The following is a 16430-nucleotide window of genomic DNA, read 5'->3' as shown; positions in this document are numbered from 1 at the left end:
ATGCTTGAACTTTTCAGTTTCTAAGCTATTTTACTGAGAAATCACAGAACAGTGTTGACAACACATTTCCGCGCTGAATGATTCTGTGCTCGCGGTCTGCGCGTGATGTACGCGCTACTGTCTGTAGCCTATGTGTGTGCGTTACAGTGCAGCAGCGCATTAGATTAGAACAGCGATTAATTTACCTGCACAATAAGCTGTTTAAAACGTGCATTCTCCCGTTCAATTTCGAGCATCCAGTAATATAATCACACAGGTCTTGTGGAGCGCTTTCAGAGTATGCATTTATTTGTCATTTTAACTGTTTGGAAACAGAGCGTAAATGTGGAAGTCCTTCAAAGATTTCTTATCCTGTTGCGCCCTCTATAGGACCAGCAACTAGTCAACGTCAAGCTTAAAGCGTCATGGCAGAGCATTGAAGTTGACTAGTCGATGCAGCCCCTAGTGCGCACAAGCTTCTGCTTTTAAACCCGCACAGATAAGCCTGTTGCTTCGACTGAAAGGAGTCTAAGATGCCCGGAAATGCTGTTGAGAACGCATCATGTCTAACAAAACTACTAACTCACAACCAGTGCTGGGTAGATAACTTAAAATTTGTGGTCTGTTACTGATTACAAATTACATGACAAAACTTGTAGTCAGGGTTGCCATGTTTTCACAACAAAACCCGCACAACTGCTACTCAAAACTAGCCCAAAACTAGCCCAAAACTAGCCCAATCGCGTTTCGAGGGGGGTTCCCTGGTAAAAACCGCGTTCCGGAAAACCGCGGACTTGGCAACACTGATTGTAGTTAGTAACACGATCTGGATTACACATATTAGGTAATGTAGTCTGACTACTTTTTACCTAACTCGTTTATCATATAGACGTGAATATGATTACTGTTCCATATCGATAAAAAAAAGAGAAAGAAAGACAATACATTTCATTCTCTGTTATCAATATCATGAAATGCATTAAACATTACAGTACAGCAGGGTTTCTCAAACCGTGGTTCATGAAAAAAAAACTGTAGGGTTTTCATGAAAAGCAAAAAATTAATGTAATCATAAAAATGACAAAACCTTGGGAATCCCTAAATTACATTAAAAAACATAGATAAGCATGAAAACATCGCATTGCATGGTCAAAGTCTTCCAGGTTTGATATATTTTGGTCCAGACCTCCAGTATTAATAAATAGCGAACGTCACTGGATATGATGAAGACATAGTATTTTATAGTTATGCATCGGCAGCATATAGTAACCAACTTGCATAATTATTAGTCTCATGTATATATAAGTGGTAGGTTGAAAAAAAAAAAAGAACTGGGGTGAATGAATCAATTATGAATGATTTACTGCCTTTGCGTGAATGATATGTATTCATGTTATCCATAAAAAAGTAACTGTAATCTGATTATGAGCATTTTAAGTACTTCATTTTTGGAATCTGATTACGTAATCCAGATTACATGTAATCAGTTACTACCCAGCACTGTTCACAACATACCAAAAATCTGTTATGTTTGTTGAGGTCAGTTTTATATACATTTAAAACGGATGATTTCCGTTTTGTACCTTGATGATGTTTTGTAGGACTTTCTCGTTGATAACGGCTTTGTGACAGGCTGTTTTATGATATAGATCAACCACCACCTCCAAAGATCGCTCCGCAAACGGCACGTAGTTTAAGGCCACCCACTCAGCCTGGACACAGACAGAAAAGAAAAACAAAATAAAGACAGTGAATATAAAAAATTATGTATTATTAAACGAACAAATGTCTCCTCCTCAGCCGCAAAGACAAATGCCAGAGTATCAGAGAAGGACTGTGAATAATCAACACACAAACACTAAATCTCCACGGCTGGTCTCCACATCGGCTCTTAGTTCACACATTTTTATCACATTATCCCTACTATCTGTAAAATGAGCTACAGGACTGGACTTAAATGCAGCAGATGCCTGGAAAAACAGTCCCTACAGATTTCCACTTCAACACTAGTAACATTTGTGTCAAATTTCAATAACTAGTTCCACGTTACTCTGACACGGAACATAATATTAGATGAAAAGCAGCAAATACAGGCCAAGCACAAGACTGATACACACAAGGGTGAGTAGATTTGTTTATATCAGCCCTGATGCTAATTTGAGCAAAAGTAGTTCAAAGGCTTTAGATTCAGCATCATTTAAAGGTAAAGTGGCACCAAAGGCAATTGTAAAAATGTTGGTGAGAAAAAAAAAAATTTTACTTTTAAAAATTACAAAAAAATATATATATATTGTACTCTAAATTGTTTCATTACATTTTTTGGATGATATATGCATTTTGAACAGCTGTCACCAAACCCCAAAAAGTCATGTCATACTACTTTTTACACTTTACATTGGAAATGGAAGGCCAGGTCAAGCACATTGCATTGTGGGATACTTTTTTAATGTAGTTTTTTTTTACTGTACATTTTGATAAATGTAGTGGGTCACTGAAATATGCTATCTATACAGAAAATTGGCGTACTATGCACAGTATACATACTGCAAGTAAGAGTAGTATGGTAGTATGCTATTCAAAAAAGACAGTGAATATAAAAAATAATGTATTATTAAACGAACAAATGTCTCCTCCTCAGCCGCAAAGACAAATGCCAGAGTATCAGAGAAGGACTGTGAATAATCAACACACAAACACTAAATCTCCACGGCCGGTCTCCACATCGGCTCTTAGTTCACACATTTTTATCACATTATCCCTACTATCTGTAAAATGAGCTACAGGACTGGACTTAAATGCAGCAGATGCCTGGAAAAACAGTCCCTACAGATTTCCACTTCAACACTAGTAACATTTGTGTCAAATTTCAATAACTAGTTCCACGTTACTCTGACACGGACCATAATATTAGATGAAAAGCAGCAAATACAGGCCAAGCACAAGACTGATACACACAAGGGTGAGTAGATTTGTTTATATCAGCCCTGATGCTAATTTGAGCAAAAGTAGTTCAAAGGCTTTAGATTCAGCATCATTTAAAGGTAAAGTGCCACCAAAGGCAATTGTAAAAATGTTGGTGAGAAAAAAAAAAATTTTACTTTTAAAAATTACAAAAAAATATATATATATTGTACTCTAAATTGTTTCATTACATTTTTACATAATATTAGATGAAAAGCAGCAAATACAGGCCAAGCACAAGACTGATACACACAAGGGTGAGTAGATTTGTTTATATCAGCCCTGATGCTAATTTGAGCAAAAGTAGTTCAAAGGCTTTAGATTCAGCATCATTTAAAGGTAAAGTGGCACCAAAGGCAATTGTAAAAATGTTGGTGAGAAAAAAAAAAATTTTACTTTTAAAAATTACAAAAAATATATATATATTGTACTCTAAATTGTTTCATTACATTTTTTGGATGATATATGCATTTTGAACAGCTGTCACCAAACCCCAAAAAGTCATGTCATACTACTTTTTACACTTTACATTGGAAATGGAAGGCCAGGTCAAGCACATTGCATTGTGGGATACTTTTTTAATGTAGTTTTTTTTTACTGTACATTTTGATAAATGTAGTGGGTCACTGAAATATGCTATCTATACAGAAAATTGGCGTACTATGCACAGTATACATACTGCAAGTAAGAGTAGTATGGTAGTATGCTATTCAAAAACAAATGTTTATTGGCCATACAATTCAAAAGTTAAAAAGTATACAAAAAAATTACTGTTGGTGGCGTTAGAGAGTTTGAAAAATTGGCATTAAAGAAGTTGAGACTCTACACTATGAGTGTCAAAATTTAAAACTTTTCACCACACGGTTCTAAGAAATGCCATAAAATAACTATTCATTTGTTGAAGTTTATTTTGGCAGTTGTTAGAATTAATGAACAAATGTGGCTGATGGAAATGAATGGAAAAAAACCAAATGTCATAACAGTATGAAGAGCGAAGTTTGTCTAATAGAGCAGTTAAATGGAGCTGAAATTAGCCGAAGGGGAAAACCGAAGAGAAAACGAGGCAGAAAGCAAACGAGAGACAGAGATATAGAGGAAGACAGCGGGAGGGAGGAAGAACTCACCGGTGCAAACAGTTGGATCTAAAGTGGATCCATATGAAATACAAAAACAGAACAAGAGAAGAGCAGACAAATGTTTACTACCACTGCTGATCACAACCGCACAACACACTAATGAAACTACTTTAAACGATGACAACAACAAAGACGAACAAACGTTTGGTTTGAAAGTCATGTTTAAACATACTTTGCACCTAACCTAAAGGATGGGTTAACATTTCAATATCTCACATTTCTACCAGTTTATAATTATAACTTGTAAACTGATCCACATCTTTATCCAAACTCCAATTTGACACAAACTTGATCCAAACTTTAAATAAATGATCAAATTTGAAAAGTAACGACATGGTCCAAAGTACTCAAACGTGACTAAAAGAGGCACAATGCAACTGAAAGAACATAAAAACGCCATGCGAAGAAAACTAAATCAAATATTTTCTAAACAAAGCCACCGAAACTATCTATTGTCCCAAAATATATATTAAATGGTCTTAGAACCACATAAAAAACTGAGGGAAAAAGGCAACTGTAAACACAGCAAAAGAGCATAGACTTCAAAAAAGCAGATAGATCATCACATTTGGAAACGGACACAGAAATTAATGTTTTATAATGATGATAAGTGTATGTATGGTGAGTCATTAAACAACAATGATCAAGACAAACAGAGCAAAAGCAAATCCACCATCTTGAAAACAGATGAAAAGGTGAAGACCATGTGAGGTGGAAACAGGACAGAGACTCACCTGGTTGTATTTGGCATTGGCCACATGTTTGGTCTCCATCTTTCCATACTGAGGAGGTTTACAGGAGAACTCCACGAACAGCAGAAGCTGCTCAAAGATGGCGGGATACATCACCTGGAGATTCTCCGAACCCACACAAATTGCCTAGAACAATGACATCTCTCAATCTCATTCAAACATCCAAAAAGATGAAGAGTCTACAAAGAATCTCAATCACAATCAACTGATCTAGTTAATATAACAGATGTGTAATCAACCAAAAAATCCATGATTTTCAAGGTTGTTTTGCTGTAGACAAGTCCACTTGTCATCAGAAATTGGTTTGTTTGATTGGTTGGTGGAAAAACTAAGAATGGGACTGAATGGATGATTAGTGCTTGTGTGGTACTTGCATTAATAATGCAAATTAATCCACGGGCAAACCACACAACAGAATCATCCAAGTGTGAAAACAACCACAAATACCGCAACCAAAAACAAACTCTTGACGGTCCACTTAAAAACATAACGCTTCATTAAAGGATTAGTTCACCCAAAAATGAAAATTAGTCCATGTTTTACTCACCCTCAAGGCATCCTAGGTGTATATGACTTTCTTCTTTCAGATGAATCCAATCGGAGTTATACAAAAAATTGTCCTGGCTCTTTTAAGCTTTGTAATGGCGTGGGCGGGTGTTTTTGTTGAATGAATGAATGATGCATTTATATAGCGCTTTATTGTGTATTGCTGTACACCCAAAGCACTTTACAATCATGAGGAGGGGTCTCTCCTCATCCACCACCAGTGCGCTCACCACACACCAGCTACAGGTGGAGAGGAGAGAGAGTCATAGAGCCAATCAAGTGGATGGGGATTATTAGGAGGCCATGATAGACAAGGGCCAGTGGTGGCAATTTGGCCAGGACACCGGGGATACACCCCTACTCTTTACTCTTTATTTTTACTGACCATAGAGAGTCAGGACCTCGGTTTAACGTTTCTTCATCCGAAAGACGGATGTTCAACAGTCCAAAAGTAGTCAAATAAAGTGCACGCCTCCATATTAAAACACACATCACACGGCTCTGGGGGGTGAATAAAGGCCTCCTGAAGCTAATCTATGTATTTTTAAGACAAACATCCATATTTAAAACAATATAAACACCTTTTTCTCACTTCTGCTAACTGTCGTAGGCGGAAGTCGTTCCAGGCAGATGACGTAGGACGTAGGCCGGTGATTAGTGACGAACGCAGAAGCGCAACGGAGAGAGAACAAAACAAAATGGCAGTCACAAATTAGAAACACAAAACGAGGATTTGTGAAGAAAAATGTCAGAGGATTTCGATATAAGCCAAGAGGAGACTGGTTTTTCTTTGGTAAAGTAAGGAAACTTTGCTTCCTTTGCTCCTGTAAACAAACGTTGGTTTTCGCGAGACTCACACGCGCATGTGCTAGACCTACATCCTACATCATCCACCGGAAAGGCAGTCTCTCGTGAACGCACATACGACGGTTAGCGGAAGTTACACAAAACTGTTTATATCATTTTAAATATGGATATTTTTCGCTATCGATCGATACAGGAGGCCTTTGTTAACCCCCCGGAGTCGTGTGATGCGCGTTTTAATATGGGTGGATGCGCTTTATTTGACTACTTTTGGACTGTTGAACAAAAACACCCACACCCATGCCATTATAAATATTGAAAGAGCCAGGACAATTTTTCATATAACTCCGATTGGATTCGTCTGAAAGAAGAAAGTCATAGGATGCCTTGAGGGTGAGTAAAACATGGACTAATTTTCATTTTTGGGTGAACTAACCCTTTAACCAAATTCTGAAGGTTTTCTACCTTCTGCAGGATGTCAAGGGCAGTCAGAACCATTTCCTGCAGACTGGTGAGCACCGCTTCCGTGTAGGAGGGCAAGATGAAAGGCGAGGAATCTGAGCTTATGGGTACCGACACAGCTCCATGCAGAATCACCCCCAGCTTCTTGAGATCTTCCATGCTGAACCCTCCTGCGATGTGCTGGTACAACGCTGGGAAAATCTGTATTAGCGCCGTCAGGAAAGGCTGACTAGGTACGAACACTAGTTTATCTGTTCCACCACTAGGGGGTCGCGTGCACTCGGTTCCTATTCGGTACCAAGTGTTCCACGCTGACCACCAGAGGGCCGAGTCGTCCAGCTCCTCTCCAGGTGGTGGAAGTGAAGGTTGGGCACCGTAGCGCTGGGCTAGTCGCTCGGCAAGGGAATCGGATCGGACTAGGGGTCTTCCTGGCCCAGAACCTTGTAGAGACTCCATAAGGACAGGAGGAACGTCCATTGTGAGAGCGTCGGGTTTATCCGTGTCTTTAATGGGCGTGACTAGCTGGAGGATCTCCTGGAAGCTCTTGAGGGCGGCGAGGGAAACTTCATTGTTCTTGCTGAGTGCAGCAGACTGGATGTGGTCCAACAGAACTTCCCAAGCCTTGAAAAAGTCACCTGCAAGCAAGAACATGACTTTTAGAACCAAATTCTGAGATACGTCTTTGAGAACCACATGTCTCAATGCCTACCCAGCTGCTGAAGCAGGTATCTCCTGGTGTTGAAGATCCGAGCTACGCCCGCGAGTGTCAGGACCCATGTTTCCGCCCACTGTTTCTCTGCTGTGTCGCGTGAGTGGTGGATGAGGATGTTTCCACCTCCGGATTCGATCTTTTCCTTGTCGGCCGTGGTGGAGGACTTCCTTACACAGTCCAGCAGATCAAAGAGAACCTGTGGAGCAATGATGTTTGGTTATTAGCAACAATAACAAAAGAATTTGAACTAGAACTGGGTTTAATTTGGTCACCGTTCAAGTCTGATCCAGCAAAGCAATTTTAACTAGAAATGGATTTAATTTGGACCCTGGTCAAGTCTGATCCAACAAATCAATTTGAACTATAAATGGATTTAATTTGGTCCCCAGTCAAGTCTGATCCAACTAATCAGTTTTAACTAGAAACGGATTTAATTTGGTCCCCAGTCAAGTCTGATCCAACTAATCAGTTTTAACTATAAATGGATTTAATTTGAAACCTGGTCAAGTCTGATCCAACTAATCAGTTTTAACTATAAATGGATTTAATTTGGTCCCCAGTCAAGTCTGATCCAACTAATCAGTTTTAACTAGAAACGGATTTAATTTGGTCCCCAGTCAAGTCTGATCCAACTAATCAGTTTTAACTATAAATGGATTTAATTTGGTCCCCGGTCAAGTCTGATCCAACAAATCAGTTTTAACTAACTATAAATGTATTTAATTTGGTCCCCAGTCAAGTCTGATCCAACTAATCAGTTTTAACTATAAATGGATTTAATTTGGTCCCCAGTCAAGTCTGATCCAACTAATCAGTTTTAACTAGAAATGGATTTAATTTGGTCACTGGTCAAGTCTGATCCAGCAAAGCAATTTTAACCCCCTGGGGTCGAAGCCTGCACTGGTGCAGTCTGTCTCTTATTTTCTTGATGACCGCAAAAAGAACTAAACATACTCCTTAATTTTTTATCGTACAGATAAGCATAAGGTATCATTTGAAACTGCAAAGGGTCTACTTTTATTTGTGTATAGTCATAATAACAACAAAACAATGTGCTTTTGTAAAATAAAGAAAATAAAAAGGGTGCACTCTGTGCTGTCTCGGTCACTGTCAACTCTCTTCACAGACACGTAAATAAAACAACCTGAATCTCAGCGAATACTTGCCTCAAAGACATGAAACATATATGCATATAAAGCTTGAAATGTCTGCTTTTAAATGAAGTCACGTCCAAAACAAATATTCTCTGTTAAAGTAATCCATATGAAACCAACACGATGTCCAGTTTTCCCGTCTCAACTCATTATATCTAATGGGGTCACACCCACGAGCCGATCGTGCTTTTCAAATTCTAAACATCCATGTGAGATGCACGCGCATGTAAACGTCCACATCTCCTCCGTGTAAACAAACAAGCTCATCCCGGCTACTTTTTGTTTCTGGAAGACGCGCTGAGAGGAATAACCCAGAATTTACCTAAGAAAAAGAACACAACGTGATGCGTTGCGCAGCTAGATCCAGTGGAGGATATCATTCTGATGAGTAGCCTAAGATTACTTGCATCTGTTGTTATTGTGTTATTGTAACATAACTTGTTCACATTTTACTAGTTAGACTTTTCCCAAACTATGATTTCATACATGTAGTCAGGAATTATGTGAAACATTTTGAAATATGTGTCATTTCATTGTCTAAATGTCTAACAGCGCCAGGATGTGTTTAATGTTTTATAACATAAAAAACCACAAGATATTAAAGTAGTGTTAACACTATGATATTAGAGTCTATGAATGTTTGGCACAAAGGTGTGTTACTGTTCAAGTCTCACTGTTCAGATCAGTATGTTCAATCATGTGTCCTTGACCTTCACTGTGTATATTTTTATTAAACTGTTGTAAATAAAATACAAATAATAATCAAAAACCTACATTATTTTATTCTCCTCACTCTCTCTCTTACCTGCCTCAATCACATTCATATTGATGGCCCATTATGGGAGGCCCTCTGTCTCTCAGGTGTGAATCACTAAATATTCATGGCCATTATCACTCCCTCGCATAAGGGATTTATATCACAAAACATGTTTTACAAATCATTTTTAAGTTTTCTGTGAACGAGTGAACATGATAATATTCACATAACTTTGTAGCAAAATCTCTAGTCTACCACATCCAGTTCTCAAAAGTCTTGTGAACAAATATTCTGTGTGTTTTATGGCATTATTTCAGTGACTTTAAAAATTTAATTTTTCACTAACCACGCATAAACATTGTTTTCTCAAAAACACAAACATGTACTTTCATGCTGCATCACATATTAGCCCAGTTTGTGCTGTATACAGTGTTATCAGACTTCAGCCATTAATGTTTTTTTAAGATACTGAAAAAAACAAATGTCAGGGCATGCCAAACCTTCTCCAGGGCCCCCAAACACCCTTAGACCCCAGAGGGTTAACTAGAAGTGGATTTAATTCGGTCTCCAGTCAAGTCTGACTCAACAAAGCAATTTTAACTGGAAGTGAATTTAATTTGGTCCCCAGTCAAGTCTGATCCAACAAAGCAATTTTAACTAGAACTGAATTTAATTTGGTCTCTGGTCAAGTCTGATCCAACAAAGCAATTGTGGATCATCTCAGAACTCAACAAAGCAATTGTGGAACATCTAGAACTCAATTTAATTTGGTCCCTGGTCAAGTCTGATCTAGTAAAGCAATTTTAACTAGAACTGGATTTAATTTGGTCCCTAGTCAAGTCTGATCTAGCAAAGCAATTTTAACTAGAACTGGATTTAATTTGGTCCCTAGTCAAGTCTGATCCAGTACCTTCCAAACAACGATGTTCCAGGTCGGTGGTTGCAGCAGCGTGCCGTGAGCAGCAATGGTGGAGAACATTGTCTGGCCAGCGCTTTTCCTCACAGCCGGCCGTGGGTCCACACACAACTCACCCAGCTTGGCATTAAGATACTGAAAAAAACAAATGTCAGGGCATGCCAAACCTTCTCCAGGGACCCCAAACACCCTTAGACCCCTGAGGGTTAACTAGAAGTGGATTTAATTCGGTCTCCAGTCAAGTCTGACTCAACAAAGCAATTTTAACTAGAACTGAATTTAATTTGGTCTCTGGTCAAGTCTGATCCAACAAAGCAATTGTGGATCATCTCAGAACTCAACAAAGCAATTGTGGAACATCAAGAACTCAATTTAATTTGGTCCCTGGTCAAGTCTGATCTAGTAAAGCAATTTTAACTAGAACTGGATTTAATTTGGTCCCTAGTCAAGTCTGATCTAGCAAAGCAATTTTAACTAGAACTGGATTTAATTTGGTCCCTAGTCAAGTCTGATCTAGCAAAGCAATTTTAACTAGAACTGGATTTAATTTGGTCCCTAGTCAAGTCTGATCCAGTACCTTCCAAACAACGATGTTCCAGGTCGGTGGTTGCAGCAGCGTGCCGTGAGCAGCAATGGTGGAGAACATTGTCTGGCCAGCGCTTTTCCTCACAGCCGGCCGTGGGTCCACACACAACTCACCCAGCTTGGCATACAGGCACAACCACAGGCAGTCAAAGGGTGGTGCAGGGTGGAAGGGTCGGTTCAGAGGTTCACCTTTATCTTGGGCCTGTTTCAAGAGAACTGCTTCCTCCCTCTCCAGCTCCTCTGTAATTGCTTCTCCCCTTTGGAAGAAGTAGTCTGAGATGTTCCACTGCAGGGGAAGAAGAAGACTCTTGGTCATCCACTCAGTCAACTCAACTATCCCAAAGGAACACTCAACACTCAAGGTAAGGCTAAAGAGTCTTTAAATGCAACACTAGCAGTTCTCCTCACCAGCAAGCCGATAGACGTCAGGCTGATGTTTAGCTCCTGGTTCTGGAGCCCAAAGCTGCCGGCTACATCCACCACAATTTGTAGGCACATGCAAGGCATTGTGGGTAGGAAGTCGGTCACCACCAACTGCAGGCACTGGAAGGCTGTTCGTATGAGGGATTCACTGCGGAAACAAAAGGTATATTAGATACAAATGCGACACTCCAAGATCCACACTTCAGAATCTAAATGGTGAAGACTTTCTTGGTCAACCAGCCTCATAAGAAGAGCCATGCAGGTTGACTAAGCATTAAAGGGATAGTTCACCCCAAAATGAAATTTCTGTCATTAATTAATCACCCTAATGTCGTTCCTAACCCGTAAGACCTTCGTTCATCTTCGGAACACAAATTAAGATATTTTTGATGAAATCTGACCGCTCTCTGACCCTCCCATAGACAGCAACACAACTGTAATGTTCCCAGGTCCAGAAACGTAGTAAGGACTTCGGTAAAATAATCCATTTGTCATGAGTGACTCAACTTCCATTTTGCAAAGCAACTAGAATACTTTTTGTACGCAAATAAAACAAAAAATAATGACTTTATTCAACAATTCTTCTCCCCCAAGTTACGTCTTTCGCCATTTTGGAGAGTATCACAACACATACGCACGTTTTTGCCGAAGCGTAAACAATGCTTATTACGTTAATGCGCACGCTTCTGGACCTGGGAACATTACAGTTGCGTTGCTGTCTAATGGAGGGTCAGAGAGCTCTTGGATTTCATCAAAAATATCTTAATTTGTGTTCCGAAGATGAACGAAGGTCTTACAGGTTTGGAACGACATGAGGGTGAGTAATTAATGACATAATTTTCATTTTGGGATGAAATAACCCTTTAAACCAACTCTAATTTGCATAACCCCGCCATATGGGAGGGTCAGAGAGCTCTTGAATTTCATCAAAAATATCTTAATTTGTGTTCCGAAGATGAACGAAGGTCTTACAGGTTTGGAACGACATGAGGGTGAGTAATTAATGACATAATTTTCATTTTGGGATGAAATAACCCTTTAAACCAACTCTAATTTGCATAACCCCGCCTGGACCAATATGGAAATTCTTGCTCGTCTAAGATGGTATTTTCTGCAAGGTCAGGCTGTGTGTCTCACCCCTGGTCATTGCGGATCGCTCCAATGACCCCCAGCACCAGAGGCCATCCCGGTCCGAGACTGTCTCCCTGGTTCTGTAGGATCTGTAGGACACACTCCAGCTGTTTCTGTCGGATATCGGCGTGAAGGACGTTGGAGAGCTCCTTCAGAGGGTTCAGAAGCAACAGCTGCAACCTCTGAGGAGAACAGGGGATTGGTTAAAGATGTTGTCCAATCAATAACCCAAGTCAAACTCTGGAGTAGCACTGATTTCCGATCATCCAAATGAATTTCTACCTGGTTCTGGGACAGCGGTGGCTCGCGTTTGAAGGAGAGTCCAGCTTTGATCAGCGAGGTGATGGCCTCTGCGCCCCACTCCCTCATTCGAGCATTAGGATGCTGACAGACCTGACGAGATAATTGCACAATAGGCTTCATGTTCTTTTTCAATATTTCAATGTTTTCTTTTGATTTTGTGGTGAAATATGACACATTCTTGAACGGCTTTATGAGATTCACCCATTAATGAAATCAGCAACAACACAAAGACAAATCAAAAATTGCAAAAGGAGGGTGAAGACACATGGATGGACAAAATAACATCAATAACACAAAAAAGAGCAAAGCAATATATATTGCTCATAAAAAATAAATCATTATACAAATAAAGCATGCACACAGCCAAATTACACAAAATATAAATAGACTGATTTGCAAAATATTCTTAAATTATATTACATTTTTTTAGATCACGAGAGGAAACATTGCTTATTGGATTTGAATTGTGTAGATCACAGATTAGTGTGTTTTATGAATGTAAAAGTGAAGGTTTTGTGGTAAAGCAGATGATTAAATAATCTCAAAATAATGTGGTCATCACAGTCAGAAAGGTCCTTTCACATTATTCACATTAAACTAGTCAACTAAACCTGAATCTACCCCAACTATTTAAACTTTGACTCCAAGCTGTACAACACACAGCTGAAGATATAAAATAACATTCAGACAGTAATTATCTTATAAAATAGCCGTTCTGTGATCTGCTTTTCACGTGGAGGTCAAAGCAGCACATGACGCTTGTGTTGAAGCCCTGATGGGAGTCATGTGAAAGAAACTTAAGTGTGACAGTCGAGATCAGCTTGAAAACAAACAACATCTAATTAGCACAACAACAGGAGGCTGATTCATTCCTGAAAACACTGAACTTGAAAATAGACAATTTCATAAAGGGTGGTGAATGACAGATCGATTCAAAAAGGAGAGTCACTCTTTAGAGAGAAGTCTTTCTGAATTGAAAAAGAAAGTTCAGCACTTACCTTCTACAAAACAGACATGTTGCAAGAGACAGAGGAGGAAAAAAGATGGCATAAGACAGCATGAGGACATGAACTGTGCTTTAGCATTTATACAACTACAGAAGAAGTGTGAGTACAGCAGACAAGGACAGCAAGTAAAGACCAGAAAGATCAGAGCAGCCTGCCAAGTATTAAATATTAACATCTCAGAATAGGGCTCATCTCATTACAATAGTTATTTATTGTTCATTAGTTGTACAGGTATTAGTAATATTTGTTTTAGCAATATTAGTAGTATTCCAAGACCCTGAAGCAATATTACTAACGATTAGAGCTGAAGTACACAGAAAGATTAATGCTAAACTGTGTCAAATATAAATAAAACCAATGGATATATATATATAATATAATATATATATATATATATTAGTGCTGTCAAATGATTAATCATGATTAAATCCAAAATGAAAGTTTTTGTTTACATAATATATATGTGTACTGTTTATTTATGCATATATAAATACACACACATACAGTATATATTTTGAAAATGTTTCAAAAGCAGAAAGTGCGTTGTTGGTGTGGATTTGGCCTCTGGACTCACCTCCAGTAAATGAGCCGTCAGCGGCCTCCAGAGAATCTCGATCCGGTCCATATTAACCAGTCCGGTCTCTAGCAGTTTGGCCACCGCAAACAGAGATGGCTCCTAACCACAGAGATCAGAGAAATAGACAGATGAGCGCTGAATGATTATGTTTTGATTAAATGAATCTGTAATTAGCTTTAGCATCGGAACGCACCTTGTTGTTTCCGTAAGCCATCTCCATGGCCTCCATGGATAACGAGCACAGAGCGTTTATCAGGTGATGCAGAGAGACATCGTCCAGGTATCTACAATCACACACACATACCATGTAATTCTACAACTGCTCTACAAGAACACTTGACTGTTATAATTGAACTAAACAGCAGCAGCAGCACTCTTTAAAACTGATTTGATACTAAGTAAATCAAGTCAACTGAATTATTTCCATTCTGATGTTGGCGGATTCTTACTGTGAACTTTCAAAGAGTCTGGACAGGATATTTGATATGACGGGTAAATCGGTCATCACCGCTGTGGTCAAAACCTGCAACAGAAAAGAAATAAACACCATTATAAAGTCAAACACTTACTCTCGTCTTCTCTACCTTGCTTCCTAGTCTAATAAACCAAGTATTGCATATTACAAATATTGCCTTTGTTCCTCTTTTGTAAGTCACTTTGGATAAAACAGTCTCCTAAATGCATGAATGTAAACATTTATGAGGAGTCCTAGTAAGTTGCATATCTAGACCACATTTGTTTCAAGTCACCTAAAAAAATTTCTAGCATTAGTGAGCGATATCTTTATGTAAAAAGTGTTTCCTACTAGACAAAAATGCTGGTGAGACTTGGAAATCATCTATGATGCCTAAAATGCTGCTGAAAAAAATAATACAGTCACTTATTGCATTCCTCAAATAAACCCTGTTGTCTTGCAACTTGCCCATGGTGCACATAAACGCTGCTGTCTCAAAAAGCGCCTGTGATGCTCAAAATGTGTTCTAGGTAGGCAGCTCACTAGGCTTTGAGCAGCGCTGAGATCAGTGTTTTTTACCGTGCTCGGGCCCTCCACAGCTCGCCCGGGTTTCAGAACTCCACCGACAGCCGGTTTCAGACCCAGAATCCACACCAGATGCTTGTAGAGAAGAAGAGATAAAAATTAGTGAATGTCAAATACAATCAGGCAAAAAAAGAAGGGAAAAAATGAACCTCTTGTTCTTTACTCTTTAATAAAGACATATATTACTATTACACTGTATTGTACTGTAAAATAAAAAAGGTATTTATTAATAATAATAATAATACTTTTAAGGAGCAATAGTAAAACTACAAAACTAATATTTATTTCCGTCTTTCAAACATTAAATCATATATTATGTTATATTAATTAGTAAAACTTATTGTACGTTACAGTTTATATATTATATTAGTTAGTCAAATTTATTGTATATTACTATTTATATCTTAGATTTGCTAAATGTTTTGTATATTATTGTTTATATATTACATTGTATCTTTGTAAAATGTATAGTATTTTATAGTATTATAATTTTTTATAATGTTTTACTGTTTAAATATATTTAATTACATATATATTATTTGTAAAGTGTATTGTATATTACCGTTTATGTATTTTATTTATTTGCAAAACGTATTGCAAAACGTGTTACCGTTTACATATTATATGTATTTGTAAAATTGATTGTATATTTATTATATTTGCATATTTATTTATTTATTTATAAACTCCATATCACGGTTTAAAAAAGAAAAAAGTATTATTATACATTATATTATTACTAGGGGTGTGACGATATCCTTGCGCAAACTGGCTCTTTCACAAGTGGTGGTATGTAAGATATTTTATGTTCACATCAGGCAAGTGGCCGCATGATAAGCGGGAAAATTATGGCGTAGTCTTTATCCATTCATAACAACAGAACTCCCAGTTTAACGCGGAATGTCACGGAATTTGTCGAATTTTGAATGAATTAATCAAAAGTAGGTCATTACACTTAAATCAAATCACGATTTGGACTAGTATCTGTAAATATTAAGCCGCAAAAGTCGATTTATATAGACATGAATCCTGCATGCTCTGCCTGTCTCTGTTAATGAATGGCGCAGACGCGCGGTTTCATTTACTACACACACACTGAAGCGCACGTGACGCTCGCGGTGATTTCAGCGTCTGCCCTCGCACTAAATGAGGACGTAAACACATGAACAACATCTCCAGAACTGCT

The 16430-nt window shown here is 38.4% G+C and overlaps 1 protein-coding gene across 1 annotated transcript in view; it reads right to left on the bottom strand.

Moving 5' to 3' along the window:
- The window catches only part of mon2 (MON2 homolog, regulator of endosome-to-Golgi trafficking), a 38523-nt gene that overhangs the window by 4832 nt on the left and 17261 nt on the right, over positions 1 to 16430 (bottom strand). The window contains exons 16-28 of the mRNA XM_016230826.1: positions 15239 to 15341; positions 14655 to 14728; positions 14399 to 14489; positions 14203 to 14304; positions 12601 to 12711; positions 12325 to 12500; positions 11173 to 11335; positions 10757 to 11050; positions 7350 to 7548; positions 6644 to 7275; positions 4811 to 4954; positions 4065 to 4082; positions 1563 to 1691 (exon numbers count right to left, since the gene is read on the bottom strand). Of these exons, the coding sequence (XP_016086312.1) occupies positions 1563 to 1691; positions 4065 to 4082; positions 4811 to 4954; positions 6644 to 7275; positions 7350 to 7548; positions 10757 to 11050; positions 11173 to 11335; positions 12325 to 12500; positions 12601 to 12711; positions 14203 to 14304; positions 14399 to 14489; positions 14655 to 14728; positions 15239 to 15341 (2236 nt within the window). The remainder of the gene's footprint in view (positions 1 to 1562; positions 1692 to 4064; positions 4083 to 4810; positions 4955 to 6643; positions 7276 to 7349; positions 7549 to 10756; positions 11051 to 11172; positions 11336 to 12324; positions 12501 to 12600; positions 12712 to 14202; positions 14305 to 14398; positions 14490 to 14654; positions 14729 to 15238; positions 15342 to 16430) is intronic.

Source organism: Sinocyclocheilus grahami, unplaced genomic scaffold (assembly GCF_001515645.1).
Source record: "Sinocyclocheilus grahami isolate Dianchi unplaced genomic scaffold, SAMN03320097.WGS_v1.1 scaffold377.1, whole genome shotgun sequence".
Taxonomy (NCBI): Eukaryota; Metazoa; Chordata; class Actinopteri; order Cypriniformes; family Cyprinidae; genus Sinocyclocheilus; species Sinocyclocheilus grahami.
This window is presented reverse-complemented; position numbering and strand designations above follow the sequence as displayed.